The sequence below is a fragment of the Clytia hemisphaerica genome, unplaced genomic scaffold (genome assembly GCF_902728285.1).
Source record: "Clytia hemisphaerica strain Z4C2 unplaced genomic scaffold, Clytia hemisphaerica genome assembly, whole genome shotgun sequence".
Lineage (NCBI taxonomy): Eukaryota > Metazoa > Cnidaria > Hydrozoa > Leptothecata > Clytiidae > Clytia > Clytia hemisphaerica.
The window spans coordinates 404886-418266 of NW_027103483.1; the positions used below are offsets into that span (position 1 = coordinate 404886).

A 13381-nucleotide genomic window follows, 5' to 3' on the forward strand; every position below is an offset into this window, starting at 1 on the left:
TGCTGACGGCTGTTGGAGAATTATAGAGCGGCTGCCTCTCCAATAAAATGAACAAGTTAACGGTAAATTATTTTGATCTTTGACTATTTTCTTTTGTTCAATACGGCATTTTTTTAAACAAAATAAATGAAGGTTGAAATTTCATGTAGTGAGTGGACTTTAAGGATGTTGGAATTAGATGAGGGATATGGAATAAGGGAAAGGTCTATTACTTTTTTTAACTACTCTGTTAAGGCATAAACCTTAGTTTTAATCCATTTTGGTCAATCAAACACTCTCACCTTTTTCAGTGTGCAGCCATTTTGTTTGTTTTTGTTTGGTCTGCATTTTATTTCACTTTTCCCACCATTTTGGTTATTCTGCATTTTTCTGTGTTTGATAAGCATTTGGTCAGTATTTTATTTATTAAATTTATGTCAATTTGATATGCATTTCCTTTTGTTATAATTTATTTCAATTTTCCTCATAATTTATTTTGGTCTGTAAATTAGACTTTTTGATCTGCCTATAAATGCCACATCATCACTCAGACCTCACTTCAACAGAGACTTCAAGGAGTGAAGACCTCCTCTGACATGATGTCAACTCAAATCAAATGAAATCAATCAATAGTCTCTTTAGTTACTCACATATACAAGCACATTCAATTTTCATTTCACACAGTTGGTGTTAGTCTTGACACACCCTGTGTTCTGCTGCCTGCTTACAGCATTCTACCTCAGGCCAGCTGGTGAGTTTTTTGTTTCTTTTCTCTGTCTCTATTTGTGGCACCTAAGTTAAGTTAAGTTAGATTTTCTTTTACATTATATTAGTACTTCAATCATTCATTTATACATTTGCTGTTTTCTACTTCTACTTTTGTTCTCATAGACTTACATCCTTTTGTACCTAAGTTAGATTATTTTATTTTCATTCATTAGACTTAGTATCTTTCAATTTTTATTTTCAGTTTGAACACTACATTACTACACATCAATAAATTAATGCACTGAACAGTGTTACAAACACGGCGTTATTGTTTATTCAATTTCATCCTGACGCTACATTCAAACAGGACCGTTCAATCAACATCACTGCTGTTTGTGGGCGCGGTCAATGAACACGAGGAAGAAAGATCGTATTGACTATCGCATCCTTGCATCAACCGGAGAAAAGGTTATCGCTCATCCGTCGTCCGACACTTCAACTCGTCCGTCGTCCGACACTTCAATTCATCCGTCGTCCGACACTTTAATTCGTCCGTTGTCCGACACTTCAATTCATCCGTCGTCCGACACTTTAATTCATCCGTTGTCCGACACCTCAACTCATCCGTCGTCCGACACTTCAATTCATCCGTCGTCCGACACTTCAATTCGTCCGTCGTCCGACACCTCAATTCGTCCGTCGTCCGACACCTCAATTTGTCCGTCGTCCGACACCTCAATTCGTCCGTCGTCCGACACCTCAATTCGTCCGTCGTCCGACACTTCAATTCGTCCGTCGTCCGACACTTCAATTCATCCGTCGTCCGACACCTCAATTCGTCCGTCGTCCGACACCTCAATTCGTCCGTCGTCCGACACCTCAATTCGTCCGTCGTCCGACACCTCAATTCGTCCGTCGTCCGACACCTCAATTCGTCCGTCGTCCGACACTTCAATTCATCCGTCGTCCGACACCTCAATTCGTCCGTCGTCCGACACCTCAACTCGTCCGTCGTCCGACACATCAATTCATCCGTCGTCCGACACTTCAATCCGTCCGTCGTCCGACACCTCAATTCGTCCGTCGTCCGACACCTCAATTCGTCCGTCGTCCGACACTTCAATTCGTCCGTCGTCCGACACTTCAATTCGCTCAATGGCAGAGACAGAAATCAAAATCATTTTGTTCTCAGCCTCAGGTCTTGAGGATCAGATACTTGACATCATCCAAGACTATGCACCAGATGACATCAAAGAGTCGCCAGAACTCATCAAATCGTGTGCTACCAAAATTGAGACACTTCGTAACCAGTTCAGAGAGAAACATAGAGAACTTCGTTTTCATCTTCAAGATCAAGATGGTGTTTATGAGCAAAGTTATAGTAAACAATTGACATTAATTACATCAAAAGTCAGTGAATATGTGAAATGTCTCACAAAATATAACATCGCCATTTCTGCTACATCTCAAGCCACACAAGAGCACAAGTCAGAGTTTGCCATAGACGATCTCACTCAGTCAATGAAGCACTTGAAGACCACCATCACGTTCATTGCTGGAAAGTGCACCAATGAAGACCTCAAGCAACGTAAGAAAGATTTATCGTCCGTCAGCACAGAATTCAACAGTTTATCTCTAAAGATGAAGGAACTCCTCGATCTCAACATCAAACCAGACAAGTTTGCCAGCCTGAAGAAGGATTACGACATGTTGTTAGAGCTTCGATTGTCATACCAGAGCAGTCTTCAAGAAGAAATCAAAACCAGAGAACTTGATAAACTTGATAACTTTAAAAAGCGTCAGCTCAATATCAATTGCCTACGTTCACAGGCTATGACTCGCACATTGACATTTACACCTTCAACTCGGAGTTCAATAAACTGTTCTCAGACATTCCAAAATCGTACCAGTCTGACTTACTGAAAAACAATCATCTCGGAAAACATGCCCTGGAGCTTGTCAAGAACGTGACCGACATCCAAGATATCTGGACAAGACTCAAAGATGCGTTTGGTGACAGACGTCTGCTCCTTTCCAACAAGCTGTCCAAACTCAATTCCATTGACTTGAAGCACAAGGACTCCATCAAAATCACTGAATCGTTAAGCAAGGTCATCAACGTCATGCGGGACTTAATGCATCTAGCATCCGACCACAACATTCCACTGGTGTCATCGGAGGACCTCATGAGGTCTTCAACAATGTTGGCTCAAGTCACCTCTCCACACACTTCATCTCCAATCAATTGGCTCTCTTTCGAAATGGCTATCAAGTCAACCCAGATGTGCGCATGCTCGGATATTCTGCAACCATCGGTGACGTCACTAGCAACAACACACTTGACGAAGACGATGATGTTGATGTTCAGAAGCTCATCACATTCAATGAAGCGGAACGTGCTGGCAGCGAATGGTCATTTCGCTGTGTTAATTGTAGAGGATGTGAGACGTGTCGCAACCAACCAAACGAAATCATGAGCATCAAGGAGGAAACAGAGCAGCAGATCATAAATGATTCCGTCACAGTCGATGTACAAAATCACCAATCAATTGCCACCCTCCCACTGATGGCTGACCCAACACACCGTTTGCAACCAAATCGACATATCGCACTGAAGGTCTACAACCAACAAGTTCATCGCCTCGCAAAGAACACCAAAGATAGAGAAGACATCCTCCATTCGGAACAAAAACTTCAGAAGCTTGGATATGTAGATTACGTCAAAAATCTATCAACAGAATCTCAACAAATCCTCAAAGAATCACCTTACCAGAATTTCATACCATGGCGTGCCGTTTGGAAGGAGAGTTCGGTGTCAACGCCATGCAGAGTGGTATTCGACGCCTCAATGCCCACCGACACAGGATTCTCTCTGAATGACATCTTGGCAAAAGGACGCAACAGTATGAATCGATTGGTTGATATATTTGTGCGGTGGAGGTGCCACTCTGTGGTATTCCACACTGATGTACAAAAAATGTATAACTCCATCAAATTGGACCAATGTCACTGGGGACTCCAACGATATCTCTGGCAAGACTCACTGGACCCTTCACAGCCCCCAGAAGAGAAGGTCATAAAAACACTCATTTATGGAATCAAAGTCAAGCGGCAACCAAGCGGAGAGAGGATTGCGAGAGACAGCCCGAATCCTCAAGGACCGATATCCTACCGTCCACAAGATTGTTTCCGAAGATGTGTACGTGGACGATTGTTTGTCAGGTTCATCAGGCATGACAGAAGTCCAATCAATAGCAGACGATCTAGAAGTTGCTGTCAATCACGGTGGCTTTGGCCTCAAAGGCTTCACATTTTCATCAAGACCTCCTCAAGAGTCTCTATCTGCTGATGGTCAATCGGTTGGAGTGGCTGGACTCAAGTGGTTTCCACTCAAAGATCAAATCTCTCTCGATGTGCAAGAACTCAACTTCGCCAAAAAATCACGAGGTCGCAAACCAACACTTGTATCTACGGTACCTGAGAACCTAACTCGACGACAATGCGTGGCCAAGGTAGCTGAACTCTACGACATCACTGGTTTAATCACACCGATTGTTGCCACCATGAAACTAGATCTTCACGACCTTGTCACTCGGAAATTGGATTGGGATGATGCTCTTCCCGATAACATCCGGACCATTTGGCTTGACCATTTCGATATGATGAATGAAATCAAACAAATCAAGTATCAAAGAGCCGTTGTACCAGAAGATGCTGCAAGTTTGGACATTCAGACGCTTGACTTTGGGGATGCAAGCAAAAGCCTCATTTGTGTCGCTATATATGTTCGATTCAAGAAGAAGGATGGATCATTCTCCTGTCAATTCATCTTTGGTAGATCCAAACTCATTTCAGATGAATACACTCAACCACGTGCAGAGCTATATGCAGCGATGATCAATGCACACTCTGGTCATACAATCAAACAAGCCCTGAAGGATAAACACAAGTCGAGCATCAAATTTACAGATTCTCAGATCAGTCTCTATTGGATTTGTAACCTTCACCTGAATTTAAAGCAATGGACAAGAAACAGAGTATCTGAAGTCCACAGATTTACAGACACATCCCAATGGAAATATGTCAGATCAGAGGACATGATTGCAGACTTGGGCACTAGAAGATGCACAGCCATCCAAGATGTCGACCAACATTCAAAGTGGATCAACGGATATGAATGGATGAGAAGCAACCCTTCGGACTTCCCAGCCAAGACTACTACTGACATCTCACTGACAGCGCAAGAGAAACAACATCTTAAGAAAGAGTCAAGAGAAGAAGTACACAAGGAAGGTATCGAATGCTACATATCCTCAACCAAGTCAATGATTCCAGAAGCCGTTTCAAATCACTACAAATACTCAAATTATTTGATCGACCCCAATTGGAGAAATTTCAACCATGTAATCAGAGTGATGGCTTACGTACTTAAATTCATCAATAGCTTCAAAAAATTTCACAAACCAAATCCCTCAGCTTCTACCAAGGAAAGACACCTACTCCTAAATGATGCGGACATTGAACGAGCCAAATCCTACTACTTCAAAAAGGCAACCTCTGAAGTCAAACAATTCACCAACAAAACGAAGTACAACAAAATATCTGAAGAAAAGGATGGAATCCTTTTTTATACTGGAAGAATCCTCCCAACCGATCAGATCACCGCTATTGGAAAAGCTACCGCCATCATGAAGGACCTAACTGCGTTAACCTTCTGTGTGCCAATTATCGACAAAAATTCACCTTTGGCATATTCAATTGTACAAGAAGTTCACTGGAATCATCCTACAGCAATCCATTCTGGCATCGAAACCACTTGGCGCTATGTGCTTCAAACCTGCTACATACTTGAAGGAAGATCACTCGTAAAACAAGTTCGCTCTTCTTGTCCTCGATGTCGTTATCTATTAAAAAGGAAATTCCAAGTCATAATGGGACCACTCTCAGAAGACAACCTAAAGATTGCCCCTGCCTTCTTTGTCGCCCAGACTGATCTTGCTGGACCATTTCAGTCCTATTCAGAACATCACAAGCGCACCACTGTGAAGATCTGGCTACTCGTTTTCTGCTGCGCTACAACCACAGCTGTCAAAATCAAAGTCATGGACAGCTACAACACAACGTCATTTCTCCAAGCATTTACACGACTAGCCTGTGAGGTTGGTTACCCGAAAAAGCTTCTCGTTGATGAAGGAAGTCAGCTCGTAAAGGGTTGTGAAACAATGCAACTAAACTTCGTCGACCTACAACAACACCTTCATTCAAAAATGAATATCGATTTTGAGACATGTCCTGTTGGTGGACATAATGTCAACGGACGTGTAGAAAGAAAGATTCAGGAGATCAAGAAGTCGATCGATAAAACTGCCGGAAATCAACGTTTGTCCATTCTTCATTGGGAAACACTGGCATCAACAATCTCGAACTCAATCAACAATCTGCCATTGGCCGTTGGCAACTTCAAGGAGTTCGAGATGTCAGATCTGATCACCCCGAACCGCCTACTCCTCGGCCGCAACAACGACCGCTCACCGTCAGAGCCCTTAACAGTCACAAATGACACCGACAAGATTCTACGAACCAACAAAAAGATCTTTCACTCGTGGTTCGAATGTTGGCTCACTTCACACGTACCAGCATTAATGGATCAGCCAAAGTGGTTCAAAAACGACAATGACATCAAGCCAGGAGACATCGTTCTTTTCACCAAGCAGGAGTCGAGCCTATCCGCAAACTATCAATTTGGAATCGTTAAGAGCATCAATAAAGGACGTGACGGAAAGATTCGGGATGTTATTGTGCAGTATCAAAATTCAACCGAGAAAGTCAAACGTGAGACCCATCGATCAGTCCGCTCGTTGGTTTTGATACGTGGTGTGGATGAAATAGATTTGATGAAACAATTGGATAACTCAAAAAATTAAAATTTTCTAATATATCAAAAAAAAAAAAATCTTATTTTTCATTCTGTTGGGGGAGTGTTAAGGCATAAACCTTAGTTTTAATCCATTTTGGTCAATCAAACACTCTCACCTTTTTCAGTGTGCAGCCATTTTGTTTGTTTTTGTTTGGTCTGCATTTTATTTCACTTTTCCCACCATTTTGGTTATTCTGCATTTTTCTGTGTTTGATAAGCATTTGGTCAGTATTTTATTTATTAAATTTATGTCAATTTGATATGCATTTCCTTTTGTTATAATTTATTTCAATTTTCCTCATAATTTATTTTGGTCTGTAAATTAGACTTTTTGATCTGCCTATAAATGCCACATCATCACTCAGACCTCACTTCAACAGAGACTTCAAGGAGTGAAGACCTCCTCTGACATGATGTCAACTCAAATCAAATGAAATCAATCAATAGTCTCTTTAGTTACTCACATATACAAGCACATTCAATTTTCATTTCACACAGTTGGTGTTAGTCTTGACACACCCTGTGTTCTGCTGCCTGCTTACAGCATTCTACCTCAGGCCAGCTGGTGAGTTTTTTGTTTCTTTTCTCTGTCTCTATTTGTGGCACCTAAGTTAAGTTAAGTTAGATTTTCTTTTACATTATATTAGTACTTCAATCATTCATTTATACATTTGCTGTTTTCTACTTCTACTTTTGTTCTCATAGACTTACATCCTTTTGTACCTAAGTTAGATTATTTTATTTTCATTCATTAGACTTAGTATCTTTCAATTTTTATTTTCAGTTTGAACACTACATTACTACACATCAATAAATTAATGCACTGAACAGTGTTACAAACACGGCGTTATTGTTTATTCAATTTCATCCTGACGCTACATACTCTTTTGTCCACAAGATTACACTTTAGTATAATGCCAATAATGCATGTAACATTGATACTATCTTTTTGAATAGGTTTTGCATATTTTCCTATGAAATCTCACAATGGCAAATTTGCCACCAATGTATCTGCGTATAATCCAGGATTGGTGTGCTGGATATCTAGTCAAATGTTTGGTTTCCCCGTTATTGTTCTTGTAGAGAAAACATAAATCATGTCTCAAAGTGAGTACAGAAAAACTTCCCTGGTATTCAAATCAAAGACAAATCATGGTTATTCTTCGGTTAGTCACACTAGCGTCCCGCCGAAATGCGTATCAAAGATTAATGCTGCAAAACTTCTAAAGGGATTCATTAAAAAATAACCGGAGGTGCTTTTTAATGAATTTAATATTTTCAAAAATTATGAGAAATTGCCTAAAATTTGAGCCATAGATGAATAAGTTTGAGCCAAGCCAACCTTGAAAACTAATTTGAAGATCAACTTCCCAAGAAAAAGATCTACGGGGAACCCACTTAGTGTGCTTAGTTTTGTACTTGATTTGAATACCAGGGTAGTGCTCTGTTTTGATAAAACTGCCCTGATTCTAGTTCTAGTAATATATTTTACATTCAAGACAATGAAGCCTAATCTCTCACATGGTTTCAGCCCCCCCTTATTAAAAAAAGGGGTAATGAAATTTTGGGCAAAGTTTTAAGGGGAAAATTTTTGAAATTTTCAGAAATGAGGGGGGATTCATGTTTAAGGGACTGTGTTAAAGAAAGGGAGTAATTCATGTGAATCCAAATCTCTTTTCGTAAGTTTGCAAAGTTTTTTTTTTACTTAATTATGCTTTTAATATACCGTTTAAGGTGGTAAACTAAGGGTGAAAGTTCGAAGATTTTCTCTGTCACCCAGGAATGTGGGGTGATTTTTTGGCCCCTGTAATAACTCACTTTGTAATAAATACCACAGTTGCAATACATGCTGCACTTTGTAATACCAAAAGCTGACACACTTTGTAATAAAATATAGATTTAATGCCATAAAAAAGGGTTCGTAAAAAGCCCTGTAATTTGCTTTACTATACATTTAAATCAGAGAAATTATAAGATTTAGATCCAAAATTTCCTAAAATAAATAAAATGAACTGGGTTCAGTCCTAAATACTTAAAAATGCAAAATAATGAATGACCTTACTGTCTTAATCATGGGTCGATTAACATATATCATAGAGAAACCATAATCCTGCTTTTGGTGATTTCCCTAATACAAACATAATGAAAACCTTTATATGGCTGAAAGAATAATCAATTGACTTTTTAACCCCACAAATGTTTAAATAGTGTACCGGGTGACCCACGAAAAAGTTCAGACGTTTCCCGACGTCTTGAGGCCGAACAAATGTCCCAAAGTGCTTGGAGTTTTGATATTTAGAAAGTAGATATCCTAACTTAAAATTTGAGCCATCACTTTTTAAATTTGACCAACTTGTTCTCTACTTATGAGCTTTTAAAGTCAAAATTCACTTTTCGAAAACTGTAAAAAACACGTAAAAAAGAGGTATTAAATTCATGCAATCAATTAGAAAATCACTTACAAATTGACTTATTTAACGAGTTTTATAACATTAATAATTAATAAAAACATTTTTGAAAGTAGTTTTTGTTTAAAACAAGACTAGTTTTTATAAAAATTGGCGCTTTCATAGATTTTGTTCAAAAACTGTATATCAAAAACGTCTAAAAATACCAAATTTGATACCCCTTTTTTACGTGATTTTTACACTTTCCGTAAAGTGAATTTTGACTTTAAAAGCTCATAAGCAGAGAACAAGTTGGTCAAATTTAAAAAGTGATAGCTCAAATTTTAAGTTAGGATATCTACTTTCTAAATATTAAAGCTCCAAGCACTTTGGGACATTTGTTCGGCCTCAAGACGTTGGGAAACGTCTGAACTTTTTCGTGGGTCACCCTATTATTCGGCTATGAAAAGAAAAATAGACATGGAATGTTTTAACTTTCATAGTAAAAAGAAAAATCAAAAAACCTATTGCCCCAAAAAGAGATTCGAATGTCTCATCTAACTGATTTTCCAGGCATGTCAGACAGCTTCACATACATTTTTATAACTAAACCTTTCCATCCGATTATATTTCTTGTCTTAACGGTTTTGAAATCTTAGAAAAATCTCAAAGCTTTGTTTTGGATGGAAATTTCCCTTTATTATAAAGTGCGCCAGGTGTTATTACAAAGTGTGTCAGCTTTTTGTATTACAAAGTGTTGATTTTTATTACAATGTTAGTACAGCCCCTTGTTCTATCTGATTCATACGCCAGGGGCCATATCTGTAATAAATTCCATGTGTACTCTATTCAAAAAATTTTAAGGGGCACTTAAGAAAAGAAAAAGAAGATTTAAGGGGGATTAGGAAATAAGGGCACAGAAAGAATGAATTCCAAATTGAGGGGGGAGAAATGGATAAGGGGGTAATTTGCTGTTTATAAGGGGGGACTGGAAAACATAGATGAAAATCAGAAAAGCATTGTATTTTGATATGAATCTATATAAAACATCAAATTTTGTTAACTTGTTCAAAAATTGCCTGGACAGTCTTATGATGACGTGGCAGGTGGCAGGTGGCCAGATGCAGGGGGGTATCGAGTCAGTGTACTGGCCCATAGCTGGTGGGGTGGTGTATTTTTTAGGTTAAATATAGTTAGTACAGTGTACTAAAAGGGTGGTCCTCTGAGAAAAATACAATGAAAAAGTTAGTACAGTGTACTAAAAGGGTGGTCCTCTGAGAAAAATACAATGAAAAAGTTAATACAGTGTACTAAAGTCTGTCCAGATATAATTAAATACAATTCCGAAAATTTTTTTAGCTTGTTTTAGAGAATCAACAGCGCTATATTTGAATGTATTTATGGTTGAAAAATTCGCGATTTTTAGCGGTTAAATTTGCGTTTGCAAAAATTGAGCTTTTTTTCTACTCATGCTATACCTTTCATTTTTACACCATTGGTAGTTCAACCTTAGGTTAAAAAGTTTGTTAAATTTCAAGGCAAACAGAAAAGTCCTTCGGAAGATATGGGACCCGAAATACCCCTTGGTAGCACTTTTCTGTGAAATATCAAATCTCCAACTTATTACTAAAAACGGGGGTAGTGATAATATTGATAAAACAGTTTTTCGATCATAACACATTTTACGATCTGTTTAATCACCTAATAGCCAAACTGTGTTTAGTGTTTTGGGAATTAGCAAAGTTCTTTAATGACTTAAAAATAACAAAGGTAATATAAGTTCATGCTTATCTTTTCAATAAAAACAATTATACTGTGATTTCACTTCGTTTCGAAATAATCAATGATACCAATAATACCAATGCACCGACACTTAACATTTTCCAACTTTTAATTGCATTGTTCAAAAATAAAAACATAACTCCCGTTTTTAGTAATATGTTGGAGATTTGATATTTCACAGAAAAGTGCTACCAAAGGGTATTTCGGGTCCCATATCTTCCGAAGGACCTTTCTGTTTGCTTTGAAATTTGACAACCTTCTTTACCTAAAGCTGATTTACCACTGGTGTAAAAATTAAAGTTATAGCATGAGTAGAAAAAAAGCACAATTTTTACAATCGCAAATTTAACCGCTGAAAATCGCTAATTTTTCAACCAAAAATATATTCAAATATAGCCCTTTTGATTCTCTAAAACAAGCAAAAAAAAAATCCATAATTGTATTTGACTATCAAAAGTTACAGGCATTCTTGTTTCCACTGCCAATTATATCTGGACAGACTTTAAAAGGGTGGTCCTCTGAGAAAAATACAATGAAAAAGTTAGTATACTGTACTAGAAAGGTTGGTGTTCTGAATTGATACACACTGAGAAGTTAGTACATTGTACTAATTTCATGGTAAAAACACACAAACCCAGTGAATTCCCATGTATATTTGCCCTAATTTGCCAGGTCCCAGTCCGAGACCTTCAAGTCAAGGCTGGTTAAGCTATACAAATTGGTACACTGAATTTCTCCCAATGTTTCCTGTTTACTTGATTGGATTTGTTTCAGATTCGCAGCATGCACAAGTGGAGACCGGCCTTAAGCTCAATCTTGTTTACGTTTTCTTTAAGGCCCTATCTACATTATGGCAACAACAAGAATTTGTGTAAACGTTCGAATCGAAGCTTTCAAGTTTATTTTAAAAAAATCCGCTCTATTGTTTTATGTTTTTAGTAACCTATGTTAATTGAAAAAAATCTGTATATATAGTGAAATCATCGGGGGGAGGGGGTGAAACGACCGTACGTTCGGGGGCCAAAATCAGGTCTCTAAAATTGGTCCCTTACAGTGCAGGAAAAATTTGGCTGAAAAGCGAACCTTATAGTGTAATTTTTCGAATTTTTTTGCCCTTTCAGGGCAAAATCTTTAGAAATTTCTCAAATTTTACCTCAAAATTTTATATTTTATAAAATTTTACAGGGAAAGCACCTTTTTATATTTTTGTATAATATTACATTTGATAAAAGATTTTCCGTTTCAGTTTGTGTACAATGTTATTAAGTCTTTTATTTTTATTTTTCAAAAAAGAAAAACTGCTACAGCTTGCCAGACAATCAGAAATCAAGTCACAAGAAGGGAAATAACTCAAAGTTGGTTTTGAGTGTTTTGACGTGCTAATTTCAGCTAATTTCACTGTATTTGATTGACTTTGCTTTGTCTGTTTCATTGTTTCAGTGTTTGTACTATATAAGGATTTAAGTATTTTAATATTCAAATCCTTCCTTTTTTATTTTGGTGCTTTTCTTAGCAAAATGCTTCATAACCTTTGTATATGCTTGCAATTAAACTTATCTGGCCAAGAAGAAATTAGAACAGTGCACTATAAGGGGTGGTTTCTAAACTAATCTGATCGAAAAAACAGCTAGTACAGTGTACTGAAAGGGTGGTAATAAAAATCTAGTTAAAGAAAAACCTCAGTACAGTGTACTAAAAGGGTGGTATCAAAGCACCGGCTGTGGAAGAAAGTTAGTACAGTGTACTAAAAGGGTGGTGTCAAAGCCCCGACCGTGAAAAAAAGTTAGTACAGTGTACTGAAAGGGTGGTGTCAAAGCCCAGACCGTGAAAAAAAGTTAGTACAGTGTACTAAAAAGGGTGGTGGTCTAATTTTTTGGAAAAAAATCCAAAAATCAAGTTAGTACCCTATGGTCCAGTACACTGACTTGGTACCCCCCCTGCCAGATGACCAAATTTGATGTTGCTGTTTAAGGTTTTAGACCCTCCAGGGATAATACGTGCAAAATGTCATGCTTTTATCACCATCTGAAGTATTCTTACGTTTTTAAGTGCTAACAGGACTTACTACAGTATGACAGCCAGTGAGGACATTCTTCCCAAAGTCTATAATTTGCCCCATTGTTTATTTTTTTAAAATGTTTGACGTAAGCAAAAGCAAATTCGCTGCTCTATATACCTTATCAGCCCCTTTTACACCGGCATTTATTGGCATTATTTTTGGGCTCGTGGTGTAATAAGGTACAAGATTTTGCAATATTAACCTAAAAGCGGCGTTAATTTGTTATCATTTTTTCTCAATTTAAAGGATTTTAGGTATGATTCGAAGACAAAAATTATCCATTGTTTTACTCCATATTTAAAACTTCAGTGAAATATTTAATGTATTTAAAAATCAGTGATTTTCGATGGAATTTTCAACAGTTTACTACTGAAAAATGACACTTTAATGTAAATTTTAGTCCTTATTTACTAATCATAAATAGCAATTTTTAAAAATTTTGGTGTTATTTTTTAACGGCCCTAATTAGTAAGCCCAAAATTAGGCTGCAGCGTGATAAGGGCCGGCGTAAAAAGGGATGAGGTATCTGGAATGAAAAAAAGCTTGTTA

The 13381-nt window shown here is 37.7% G+C and overlaps 1 protein-coding gene and 1 long non-coding RNA gene across 2 annotated transcripts; both read left to right on the forward strand.

The window, feature by feature from the left end:
* The first annotated feature begins 234 nt into the window (after positions 1 to 234).
* LOC136798591 (uncharacterized) lies at positions 235 to 1007 on the forward strand. Its single transcript, XR_010845402.1, has 2 exons — positions 235 to 730; positions 950 to 1007. It is a non-coding gene; the product is annotated as an uncharacterized lncRNA (long non-coding RNA).
* A 4570-nt stretch (positions 1008 to 5577) lies between these two features.
* Positions 5578 to 7446, forward strand: LOC136798592 (uncharacterized). The gene is made up of 2 exons (XM_067055228.1): positions 5578 to 7169; positions 7389 to 7446. The coding sequence occupies exon 1, from the start codon at positions 5619 to 5621 to the stop codon at positions 6609 to 6611; it is 993 nt and encodes a 330-aa protein (XP_066911329.1). The 5' UTR covers positions 5578 to 5618; the 3' UTR covers positions 6612 to 7169; positions 7389 to 7446.
* Positions 7447 to 13381: the final 5935 nt, after the last annotated feature.

Excerpts from the sequence above, each read along its gene's own strand:
- LOC136798592 (XM_067055228.1), top strand. The coding sequence starts at position 5,619 with ATGGGACCACTCTCAGAAGACAACCTAAAGATTGCCCCTGCCTTCTTT.